Source organism: Dermacentor variabilis, chromosome 3 (assembly GCF_050947875.1).
Source record: "Dermacentor variabilis isolate Ectoservices chromosome 3, ASM5094787v1, whole genome shotgun sequence".
Lineage (NCBI taxonomy): Eukaryota > Metazoa > Arthropoda > Arachnida > Ixodida > Ixodidae > Dermacentor > Dermacentor variabilis.
In genome coordinates this window covers 97,747,724-97,760,370 of record NC_134570.1, presented here as the reverse complement: position 1 = coordinate 97,760,370, position 12,647 = coordinate 97,747,724, and the positions used below count along the sequence as shown (strand labels likewise).

The 12,647-nt window shown below is 45.0% G+C and overlaps 1 protein-coding gene across 1 annotated transcript in view; it reads right to left on the bottom strand.

Moving 5' to 3' along the window:
- Window positions 1-557: 557 nt before the first annotated feature.
- LOC142576081 (eukaryotic translation initiation factor 4H-like) overlaps window positions 558-12,647 on the bottom strand; it is a 39,420-nt gene continuing 27,330 nt past the window's right edge. Inside the window, exons 7-9 of the mRNA XM_075686019.1 lie at window positions 7,918-8,024; window positions 3,259-3,414; window positions 558-693 (exon numbers count right to left, since the gene is read on the bottom strand). Coding sequence (XP_075542134.1) covers window positions 680-693; window positions 3,259-3,414; window positions 7,918-8,024 — 277 coding nt within the window. The 3' untranslated portion in view covers window positions 558-679. The remainder of the gene's footprint in view (window positions 694-3,258; window positions 3,415-7,917; window positions 8,025-12,647) is intronic.

Here is a 12,647-nt window from a genome sequence, read left to right as displayed (position 1 = left end):
TTATCTTGGTCATTAGCACTCAGTGGAGTGTTAGGGACAAGAAAAGCCATTTTGCACTGCTATATCATGCCAACTGCTAGGTCCAGTAGTTGCACAAACATTCACTGTTTTTCACTTATGCATGGCACTTAGGACATGAAAGCATCAAGCTATCCTAAAACTAAAAACAGATTTCGAGTGAGGATATCAAGTTATATAAGTGGTACAATTTTCATTTGCCTAGCATTAATATAAAAAAAAGGTTTCTGAGGAGCATCTCCCCTTAACACTATCGCGTTAATACATAAGTCATGCCACTGTACTATAAGATGCACCATTGAAAATTATGACAAAAAAAAAAGCTGTGGCTTATAGCTGAAAAATACAGCACTATGCCCTTTTAGGTACTAATTCCTGTAACGGTTAAAGTTGTAGCAGCTAAACTTGAAGAAATTTAAATCCCATGCATTCACAGCAAGAATTACACCCAGCCATAACCACCTATACCCTGAAATTATCACTTTATCTGTCTGCAAACATTCATCAAGACAAGCAAAACACCAACCAAACACAAGGGGCCCAGTTTTCCAGTACATTATTTTTATTCTTAATCACAGAGTACAAAACTCTCAATCCACACAAAGAAAGATGACAAGGTTTAGCTTTAAACACAAGATGCTGAGTTTTCTAGGAGCGGCGGTTAGTCGGCATCGCCTGCAAGAAAACATAGAAACATTGTGGCTACCATAATCACTGCAAACACTTCATCCCAACTGCTCCCAACATCCCCTCCTCACTCTCACAACATGTACAACAAATCACTTGAGCTAAAATCAAATGTGAAAAATAAAAACTTAAAGATGAAAAAGCAGCACATCCATTTACATTCAAGGCAAGAAAGTACGTTATGCACATGTCCATGACTTTCCTCATTAACACCCTGATAACATGAGATTCCAATGATACATCCTGCTCAAGTCGTGCCTTTAGAAAAAAAATATGCTGGAGTGAATTGGACCACAAGGTCACGAAACCATATAACTCTTATGCATCTTTTTTCTTTCACTGCCAGTACAGGTACGTTCTACTACAAGCTACCTATCTTTTCTCCTCTGAAGAAGAGCACATGATCATTTCTTCATTTAGCTTTGTACAATTTTTACACTGCCACAGAGCAGGCTCATTTCATCACAATATTTCACTACAGTAGCAGATGGTGTACTTGACAAAAACACAAAAGTAATTTTCACAAGCAGATAAGTAGGTAAGTTGTTTCCCAGATCTTTGCTGGTAAGTGGCTAATCTACAGTCTATGCTGCTGGCAATTTGAAAAGGTCAGAGGGTTTTCTTTCATTTCTTGAATGATGCTTCCAAAACAATAGGAGTACCGAATGGGCAATTACCAGTGCATTATGTAGCAGTATGCAACTCCACTCGCACTGATCAGAGAACCGACAGAAGGGGCACAGTTGTGCGCAAAATAAATTTTCAGGCCCAAAGTGATTAACTTGATGGCATACAGAAAGCCTTCTACCTCACCAGTTAAGCTAATACTGGCCTATCTGTTTATGAGATGTATGCATGTGTCCAGCGTGCATCAGCAGCCCATCATAGAAAGCTACACCCAAGAGTGCTTTTCACAGGTGCAAGGAGGCTCAAGAGATGGCAGACATGGCACATACCAATGATGCTGCATTTTCTCAATCACACTGAATGTGGACAGCAGCTTTGTAAAAAGCAAAACGAAAACTCAAACATTCCTCCGAACACTAGCCAGTTCAACCAAAGCCAAGTGGCAAGAGCGATGCCCTGGTTTTAAAAACCAGAACCAGAAAGATGCGTGCACACAGCAGGTTAACCGCACAGATCATTTGTGGCTGTGTGTTATGTGCAGTGCTTCACGCACCAGTTTCCATCTCATTGTAGGCAGTTCTTTTGTTTTTGATTTTGTTTTCTAAACAATCCACCACTTGAGGGCAGCTGCTGCTTTTTCAGGCGTGAGGCCTAAATGAAATGGTACATGACAAATGCACACTTGCGCCGAGGAGTGCCGCAAAGAAACGTGATGTGGTGGAAGGAAAGATTGGTTTGATTTGTTCAATGTGTAATGCAAGTCCATGTGACGCCCTTAATTATCACACACATCGCTGACATACCACAGCAAGCAGTGGACTCCCTGACTCCGGCACTCAGAAATGCAGGAATTACAACAGCCTCTCAAGTCAGTAAATTATCTAGTGAAGCAACTGGAGCTGTGACGTCCAAGAGGAAAGCCTCACCTAGTTTTGTGTGCAAGGTTGCCACTTTACGACACTCACAATTCTTCAAATCAATCAGAGCACGGTGGCTCACTATATGCACTCCGTACCACAGACTGTAGCTCTCTGCCCTCAAAAGAAATCCGGAACATAGTCAAATGCACTTCTGGCATATTGACGTCTACTAAGCTGCAGCTTGCATGTTTGTGTCATAACTCTTTTCTTTCCCCTCAGCAAAATGCTTTATCGTGTCTAGTTATTTCTGAGATCGACGGACTTAAACTTGAAATCACTTAACCTAATGGCACGCGGTAGTTTATTGGCACCGTTCAACGAACCTAGAACAAAGACACATCTTTCTGACACTTCAAGAAGCCTGCTAAGGCCATGGCTGGCACATTTGTCTGACGATTTCCACCCTCAAAGCGCCTGTTCAAGGGTTTTCCTTACGCATCACTGCCTAGCATGCATACAGGCTGACTTTTTCCCTCTTCCAATCTCACAATTCCTGTACACGCACAATGCTCACACCACACGCACAATGCTCACACCACACGCAAGGCTACCTATTAATGCAGCAGTATAGAATGCCAGCTCCCCCCACAAGCACCGCCAGACAGACACATGCACGCACGCACCTAAAGTAGGTGGACAAAGAGTATGAACAAGCGAAAGAAGCACAGAAGCCTAGAAGAGGGGAAAGTAGACAGACTAGTCCACCGAATGTAATAATGCCCCATGTAATGCACCACAGACTTTTTTGGCGCGAGTGGTAGCGGTGGAGAGAGGCCCGTGAAAGAAAGCCAGGAAAGAAATAAAAGGCAAGGTCGTTGCACAAAGTCCCACGGAAGCAGGGCGGAGAAGCAAGAAGGAAGAAGAAGTGGGGGACCCAGTGAGGAGGGCCAAGTGGTTGCAGCGACAGCTCAGCAAGCTCAGTGTCCCCCCCGTCGGGAGGAAGCAGACGAAGAAGGTCCCGACGGGCGGAAGGCAGGCAGGGAGTCCGAATGTGACAAGTCATCACCTTCGGAAGTTTTGCGCCCCTTCTCATACTCCTTCTCGTCACGAGGCTTGGCTCCACCAAAGATGCTCGAACGGTTCGACGTGTCGGCAACGTCGTTCACTGGAGCACGCACTGTGCGCGGCAGCAACTTCAGCCGTGGGCGATGAGACAGCTCTTCTGCATTGCAAAAGAGGAAGGGAAAGTTTTGAATGTCAGCTGTAAACAAACTACCAAACATACACAAAAGATAGCAACAAAGAGCGTGGGCACACTTTTCCTTGGTCTTCTTTTATATACGGAAAACCCCGCTAACAAAACTCTTTGCCTCTGAAAATGGGATGCACCTTGACAATGCGTAATCGCTCTTTGCAAGCCATATATAATTACAAACTTCCAAAGAATTACCAAAAGCAGTTAACACTGGTTCGTTTCCCATAATTTGTGGATTTGTGGCAACATTATCCTCAAGTAACACCTTCCTTCGTTTCCATTCCCTCCTTCCATCCCCAAATCATACACCTAATGTAAAGGGACACTAAGCTTACCTTCACTAATGGAAAATAGAGTAAAATCTCATAAACTCGTATTTCACAGGACCAAGAAAAATGGACGAATTAAGCGAATGTCGAATTATTGAGGCTATCAAGAAAACAATAAATACTGCTTGCTGCACTGATGTGCCTTTATTTACTGAACAATTTCACTACTTCTTTTATTTGGCACAAAATCAGTGCAGAAGCAGCAATTCTCGTCATCTCGTGACTGATTAGCGCTCGTCACGGGGCCTCGCAACTTCCTTTGCAGTGCCGCTCGTTTGGCCGTGGCGCCAGAGAGTCTTCGTCTGAGTAAACATGTTTTTCACTGCTGTGCACATCCCGATTATCTTTTCACCAGTGAACTTGCCAGTAACATATCGTCCGTACGTTGCGATGTTGCCGAGGGTTTAATGCCAGCGTGCAGGCTGGGTAGAATCGGTCTTCATCCTCGACAGTTTCGACTGTGCTTCTAACATTGGAGCAGATTGGGTGAGGGAACAAACGCGTGATAAGGGGGAGACATGGGTTGTAAAGACAATGTCACTTATTTCTTAACCAAATTAGATGAAACTGCACAGACTTGTTCAGTTTCTTGAGCTGATTTTAAATATGTAATTATATTTTAAATAGGTCAATTATTTCCTGAGATAATTAGTAATCACATTCTATTGTTTGCTGAAACAATAAAATATATATATTTTTAACATAACATTGTTATTAACACATGGATAGATACTAGAATGCATAAGGAATACAGCACTGCAAGCAGATTTAAAATTGAGCAACTACTCAATTTACAGTACAATGAAGTTCATTGTATATGCATAACGAAAAACAAGAAATTTTTAAACTAAAGAAAATTTTTTTCGAGCTGTGAATGAAAAATCTGCTCTCAGCGCTGCTTTATCTGCACATTTAGCTTCATGCTGCAAAAAAAAAAAAAATTGTAGCCCTAGCTGTCCTAGGTCCAAAGATATCAAAGCAGCAAACAAAGAAAGTGGCCAAAATCTGTGTTCTGAGAAAACGAGAAAAAATGGTTGATACATTATTTAGCTCTATACAGTTAAAAATATCATGGTATGTACACTCCTAATGGGCTAATATGCACCAGGCATGTAGTCAGATTGACTGTTTGCGCCCGTGTGCCTTTTCTTCAAGGTGCGATCATCACTCAATCATCAGTTTCTCGGCAGCAAGAGTAGCAGCAGGTGCAAGTTTCTTCTTTACGTACGTCTGCCACGTTTTGGTATGGAGGCCGCGACGCGCAATGTTCATCGTCACAAACACGTCGTTCAATGCAGTTTACCTTTTGTCAGTAGCCTGCATTGCACATGCGGCGAGCAGGTTTACGGTAAACAGGTTGATCTTTTGATCTCCATCAATGCACAGCAAACTCCTGTTTGACGATACGGAAACAGCAGTTCGTACACACGAGCTGAAGCTTGACAGCAAGACAGTATTCCCGCTCACCTCTCATGATTTGCGCATCTCCCTTACAAATCTTGCACTGTAAATGCGATATCAATGCGTTCACCCCCTCCAAGTGCACAATGGTGAAGGCCATTTCGTCAGGGAAGGGGGGGGGGGGGAACTACGGCGTCGCCGCGTTTAGCGATAAGATTTCGCTTCCGCTCTGTCGCCGCAACAGATGACATTTCCTGAAGTTTCTCTTCTGCTTCCTTCTTCTCATCCTCTAACTGTTGTGGCAGCAAAATCTGCGTGTCAAGCCACACACAGCCGCTCTCTGCGATGCTGTCGGCAGCTGACAAGCTCGTAGGTCTAACATCCGTTAGGCCTACCGTGGTGGCAGCGGCGACCGCTTCGGCGTCTGCACTGCCGATCACAGCGAAGTCGTCATTCTCGTTGTCCCGAGTCGCTGTGGGACGCTTCTTGAAGTTCTCCGATAGCGATCGCCTCACTCGCTTCCCAAATTGATTCTTGATGCTAAACTTTTTGATCGGCCGAACTATAGCTGCAGTCAGTCGACAACACCAAGACAAAATGGCACGCGCTTGTGCGCGTCTCGACAGCGCGAAGCAGACGACGGGAAGGCCGCTAGGCCAATCGGATGCCTAGACTTTGTCACATGCGCCGAGCAGCCAATAAAATCGCACGTTGGTACGTCTCGATGACGCATTTTTTCTAGAAAGCCAAAGAGCAAGGACAGCCAGCGACAGTAGGAAACTGAAGGTGAAGGGCAGCTTATTCATAGGAGACCAAGACGGCCATGATAACCTGTGTGCGACGGCAACCGTTCGACACGGAAACAGTGCCATTTTTGCTTAAATTTGCGCTCAGATTCACCTCACAGGCGTGTTACAAATTGAATTTGCGGCGAAAATAATGATAAGTGAAGCTAGAAACTTCGCAAATTAGTGCAAAAATGGTTCTAGATTCCGAAAATGTCAGCTTCAAAAAGTTCGTGCCCGAGAACATCATGGGGTTTTTACGTGTTAAAACCACTTTCTGATTATGAGGCACGCCGTAGTGGGGGACTCCGGAAATTTCGACCACCAGGGGTTCTTTAACGTGCACCTAAATCTAAGTGCCGCGGGTGTTTTCGCATTTCGCCCCCAATGAAATGCGGCCGCCGAGGCCGGGATTCGATCCCACGACCACATGCTTAGCAGCCTAACAATATAGGCACTAAGCAACCACGGCGGGTGCCCCTTAAGGGAGCAATCCTACCTGTTCAGTATGAGGCCAACAAGAAGGCCTGGATAACATAGCAGTTATTCCAAGTGCACTTTCGCAAGTTGGACAGAAGGTTCGAATAGCAGAACTGAAAAGTTCTGCCGCTTGTGGACAACTGTGCTGCACATGGCCACATCAAAGACCTAAAGGCTACACAGGTGAAATTTCTGCCGCCGTACACCACATCAGTCCTGCAGCTGATGGACCAAGGCATGATGCGCAACCTGTAGCTTCTGTACAGGTCACGTGTGCTCAGCTGCATGGTGCTGTGCTCAGTCAGCAACACAAGTTACACCGTTGATCTTAGGTCTGCTGTTGGCATGCTTGAAGACTCACGGAAGACGGTTGTACAAGAGACACCGTGCAACTGCTTTTGCCATGCTGGCTTCACAATTAGCACCGAGACAACTGACTCGCCTAGAGAGAATGATAGCGTGTGATCAATCTCCTTCCATGGACTTTGTGTTCCAATGACCTGCATGCCGCTGGCATTTCGATTCCAACTGAGATAACTTCTGAAGGATTCGCCAACAGCGACAGAGATCTTGAACTCTGTACGTAGTTAAATAATGATGAAATTGTCTGTCATGTGACAGCGGATTCGGACAACTCTGACTCCAAGAATGAAGAGCCAGCGCCTGCACAGCCTACAAGCTCAGACTTGACGCAAGCACTTATGATGCTGTCATCAGCATACAGCAATGATATGACCCTGGCTGAAATTGAAGCAAAGCTAATCGCGTGCAAACGAAACACCATGCAAAAGAGGACGAACAATTTTTTTGGGCTGCTAACGCAATAACCGTTGCCCCAGATCAATACAGCACTGGCAACATTGACGGCACCCACTGTTGGATTTTTATTTACTTTTATAGACAGCTCTTTTCAGAACCACCTCAATGATGCATTGGCAGAGTTGCGCAAGTCCGATATTCCGTCCCTGACCCTCTCCATCCGAAAAATACCTATAAAATGGTGCATTTTCTGCATGCAATCGATTTTTCGGACGTTTTCACAGTCCCCTGAGAGTCCAAAAAATCGGACGTTGACTGTAATAACGACATCTTTGTTCACTGCTAGAACAAGGCTTTCGTAAGTGGAAAAATATGACAAAAGTAGCGCCACCTATTTTGGATTATGGTACCTCTCCTGCGATGTCAGCACTAGCCGATTCACAGAAAGTGGCAGTGGGGGAGGTCACATGAAGATTACTTCAATTCATTAAATTTGGCACAGGTAATTCAAATGGAGGAGCAGCAGCGGGACCTCTGGTGGGAACTTTTATGTAACAAAGTCGTAGATTAGCACTTAGAAACTGATAACAGACTTCTTGATGTAATCTACTGATCTAATTAGGCTTACTATTTTCCTTTAGTGCCCTTTTTACAGAGCTATTGATGCCGACATGGCATGGCAACAGGGTGACCGAAGTGTGACAAAGACTGCTCACCTGCTGTGGGCTCCCGGAACTCCTCGCTGTCTGCAGGCCGCCTGTCACCACGAGATGGAGGTGGTCCCCCTCTGTTGAAACCGCCGGTGCCTCCTCCAGGTGGGCCCCTGTAAACCCAAGAACATTGGAACTCGTCAACACAAACAAGTTCTGACAGTGTGGGCATCTGTAAAACAGGAAAAGGCGCTGTATTTACTCGATTCTAACACCGACATTTTCCGAAACACACATCTGAAAACTTGCAGTGCATTACGAAACCACATTCACAGAGCTGGTAACAGCCTACCGTCAAACCCAGTCATCACCATTCTCGTTGAAGTACAGTAACAATGGCAAGTTCTCAAGTAAGTTGGCGGTAATGACACACCGATTTCATTACAAAAGCTTATACCTCAGTCACACGGGCACTTTCAAAGTCCTTTGAACCAAAGATCCTTTACTTTAAAGGAAGACATGCACTGTCACGTGGGTGCATAAAAGGAGGCCTAGCTGAAGGGAACTTTGAGTCAAGGGGGTTAGTTCACATCTTTCTGTTCAAATCTCAAGGCAATGCTCCTGAGCCTAGAGGGCGTCTGACAAAATAAAAATATTCTGTATATATACGGAAGTCAAATTTTTGCCTGTTAAAAACAAGTTTCGTTGCAATACAGAAGTTTCTAAGCAATAAGCACTGTTGTGACACCCGCAACCTCAATCATGAATGCGCCAGTACATCAGCATCGGTACGGCCTGTTGCCACCGGCAACATCGACGCAACATGGGTGCCATGTGCGATTTGCTTATCGGCTGCTACGCATCGAAATGTCCACGCTATTTCTCTAAGTCGTTAGCGTTTTTCGTTCCTCATCGTTTTTGCATTTTAGGATGCATTACGGTTTCTGTTAAAAGCTTCAGGAATAACCATCTGGAGACCGCATAGCACCGACACATATCCCATGAACAAGTGTTCCTTCGAAAGCTCTATGCTCCCCAACTTCAAAGGACCTTTGGTATGCCCGCATGACTGGGATATTAGTCAAAAGAGAACTTTATTTTGTGCTAATCTAACAGCAACAAAGCTGCGTCCCTTGTTTTTGGCTTTCCTGAGATGCATGCCTTGCAGGACGAATTGAAGCAGTGGTTAACTCTTCCCTTAACACAAGAAATCTGCACATCTTTGGTGACTTTGGTGACAACATTTTATTGCAAGACGTATTAGTCTCAACGTCTACAGTGACACATTAAATTTTATCCTGATAACTGGTGTTTTGAAGGAAGCAAAAAATAAACAATTGCTCTTAGAGTTTATGAGACTTATGTGAAAATTAAACAAGGCACCTCAGGAAGCATGAATAAAAGTAATAATTCGCTATTTTGGTATACATACTGAGAGTAAAAGAAATTTGAAATATACAAAACATGCATCCTACTTCTGTAAGTTAGATGACGTACAAAAAATATTACGGAGATTTGTTGGCAGGAATATTGGTCATAGTGATGCCCATGCAATGTGGAAAAGCCATGGCTTCGCAAATGTGAAAACGGGTAATCTCCTATGATGCAGAGAACATGTATTTTTACTAGCTATGTGTGAATACAGTGCAGTCCACTTATAACAATACCACATATAACGATTAACGATATATTGGTTGTAACGATTAGACAACTGACAGACAACTGCTCAGAACATGAATCGAGATAACCCCGCTGATGGAATGATTCCTTATCATAGTGGCTCAAACAAGTTATGTTTTTCTTATTAAACATGGATTTATATTTTTAATTCATCACAAAAAGTAGCGAAATATGACCTTTGGAGCCCCATGTGGCGAAAACATGCAGCTGCATAAGAGGTCCACCACATGACCTTCTGCTAGTATATGTGGTTCCTGGTATTTTTATTAGTATTTGAATGCAGTACACATTTTATCATAAGTTTTTCCTGACTTACAATTTGCTGATAAGCCTTCGTTTGTAGTGGGCAGAAAAGTGGCGTTGCCTTCGCCTTCGTTTTCATGAGCTGGCTTGGCTCGTCTATCGACAGAACGACGGGGGCCAGCCAGTCATGACGTAGCCGTGTACTTGGGGAAAACGCGGTACAAATATAAGAAATGTCTGTACAACAGCGTGGACTTATTGCACCAGCTTTGTATTTTTAAAATTGGTTGAAAAGTCAAAATATAGGTGGTTAACCACAGTTCCATGCCTGTGAAAGCAGAACAATGGACGGCTTTCACAATTTACGAGGTGGATTAGCGACATCGTTCACATCTCAGCGTTGCTGGAGGAGGGATCCTTACTTTTTTTTAGAGGCTGCTCACATAAAAAAATTCTGTTTACTAAATTTGCGCACGCTTTTGGAAGTAACTGTTGCAGCTTCAAACACCACCGAGGATGATCTTTGCATTGCGCCATAACAAACCAGGTCTTTAAAAATCGACTGTCAGTCCCTTTAAGATAATCAACTTATGTGTTACGGCTTAGAGAAAGAAACATATACAGTCGCCGACCGTTTATTCGGACCTCACGGGGACTGCGGAAATGTCCGAATAAACAGGTGTCCGAAAAAGCAGATTAAGAAAAACAAATGAAATTCTTTATTTCCACGCACTTATTCGGGCTCGGCAGTAGGCTTGAACAAATCGTGAATGCGCTGTTGCGCGCTGTTCCGTTTACGTGCAATCAGATAAGCCTGAATCTCGGAGGGGGTCGTACGGTCACTATAGACCGTTTTTTCGTAGGCGCCGCCATATTGTGAACGCAGTGGCGCCGCCTATGAGCAGCGCCATACTGGCTTGGGTGAAAGCGGTCTTTTGCATGGCAGGTATACACTCGGCGGTAGGTTCTGGCGTTTGTTGTCGCGGTCGTGCGGTCTGCTTAGTATGACGTGCGCCTTCTACGTGGTAAACGGTTCTGTGAGACTTGCTGAAGTGGTTTAAGGCATCATGGCTGGAATTTCTGCTGGCGTTGAGGTGGACGGAACACGCAGCGCGATGTGTGCGCGCATATTTGAGCCTACAATCAGCCTCGGAGATCAATTGTGTATTTCTGAATGTTCCAATCACTAATGTGACCTTATTGCAGTATTATCCTCTATTTCTAAGCTGCGGTTTAGGAGCCATGAAACATACGCGACGATCCTAACAGCGTGGGTAGCGTTCTGCTACGATAGGGGCTATGCTGTTATACTTTGACAAGCGTTCAAACTGTTCGCTGCAGGTTACATTGCGTGACTACTAGGTTGGATGGATTAGGTTTGCACCCATGAATAAAAGTTTTGGCTAGTAATGGCAGCATACCTTGCAGTCTGAATTAAGCTTGTCCAGCAAAGCGACCGTTTACGAACTGCGCGAGCGTCCTAAGCAGTAGTAGGTGCTGGATTAGAGATATTTTTGTTCTTATAGCACATGGTCCAAGCATACGGCATCAGCGGTTATATATGTATAAACGTTGTGCGGCGTTAGCCCGTTTTCTCTTGCTTTTTAGAGAAAGAGGATAACCGAATTTTTTTTTCGGTTGTGTTCGTTCAGTTCTGTACGATGCACTCACACGTATAATGGAAATCTTGCTCTCAAAAATAGCCATCGCATTTTTTTTATGCGAACCCTCTCATATATTATGGCTGTATACAGGCCAAAAAGGCAATGCCAAAGCACACAGCTTATATATGTATCGTGCCGGCTCACCAACCGCAGTGATCGCTGTGTTGAGCAGCGCCATGGGCCTCATGCAGCAAGGCTAGCGTAGACATACGATAATTTCAAGCATACTAGACTTGAAATGCGTGAGAACGATGCCAGTGTATCAGAAATATTTGATAGCGCCTGCCGCTCAGATGTTTCGTGGTTGGCTTAGGTTGGCCGTGCACGAGCATGCGCTCTTATGTTTTATGTTTTACTCCCTACGCCAATCGATCAGACAGTGAGCTGATTTACCACTTAATGCTGGTAGTACAGAGACGCCGGTTTTCTTTGTTGAATTAAAATCGATATAAGCAAAATAGTAAACAACACATACACGCACCGCGACTGACAATGCGCGTACACCGCGGCTGATTATGCGCGTCACATTTTTGCGCCCCCAAGACATATTTCTGCCTACAGTAGTTACCGATGCACCGAAAGGCTTCCTTGACGACCTTATATGAACGAACATGGCGTAAATTTCACAAAGTACCATGTAAAACATCTCGAAATCGTTCCGCAGCACGTGACAGCAATACTTTCAAGCAGCGCCGCGCCGGATCGCCCAAGCCAGAGAGGAGGAAAGGCTCTCCGCGTGCCCTATCCTCCTCGCCCGATGAAACGGTCTATAGGCGGCTGAAAGCACAGTCACTGCTTGTACACGCTCCGCGTGCGACGGCAGCGTAGCACATGGTGCGTCATCTTCCTACTCGAGAGTCATCGTCCAGCGGTGCAGCAGAATGACGAACGATCTCGCCGTCGTCGAGTTCTACGCATATCAGTACAGCAGTGTCAGCACCTGTGAAACTGTCAAATGAGACGGCGTCCGGAATCGCACTGCAACCACTGCGCAGGTCTCAGCAGAACATTTTCCGCATCAGTAGGGAGCACATCGGAAGGCGACACATCTTAGGCCTCCCGGCACCCGCTTGCCGGCATTCCCCAGCGCAGTCTGCGCGGGCACTGTCGATGTCATCAGACACTTGACACAATGTTTTTGTATGCCGCGTTGGATCGCCGGAACCTCGACACACCACACAAAGCAAACACCACTGTGCCGACACCAGT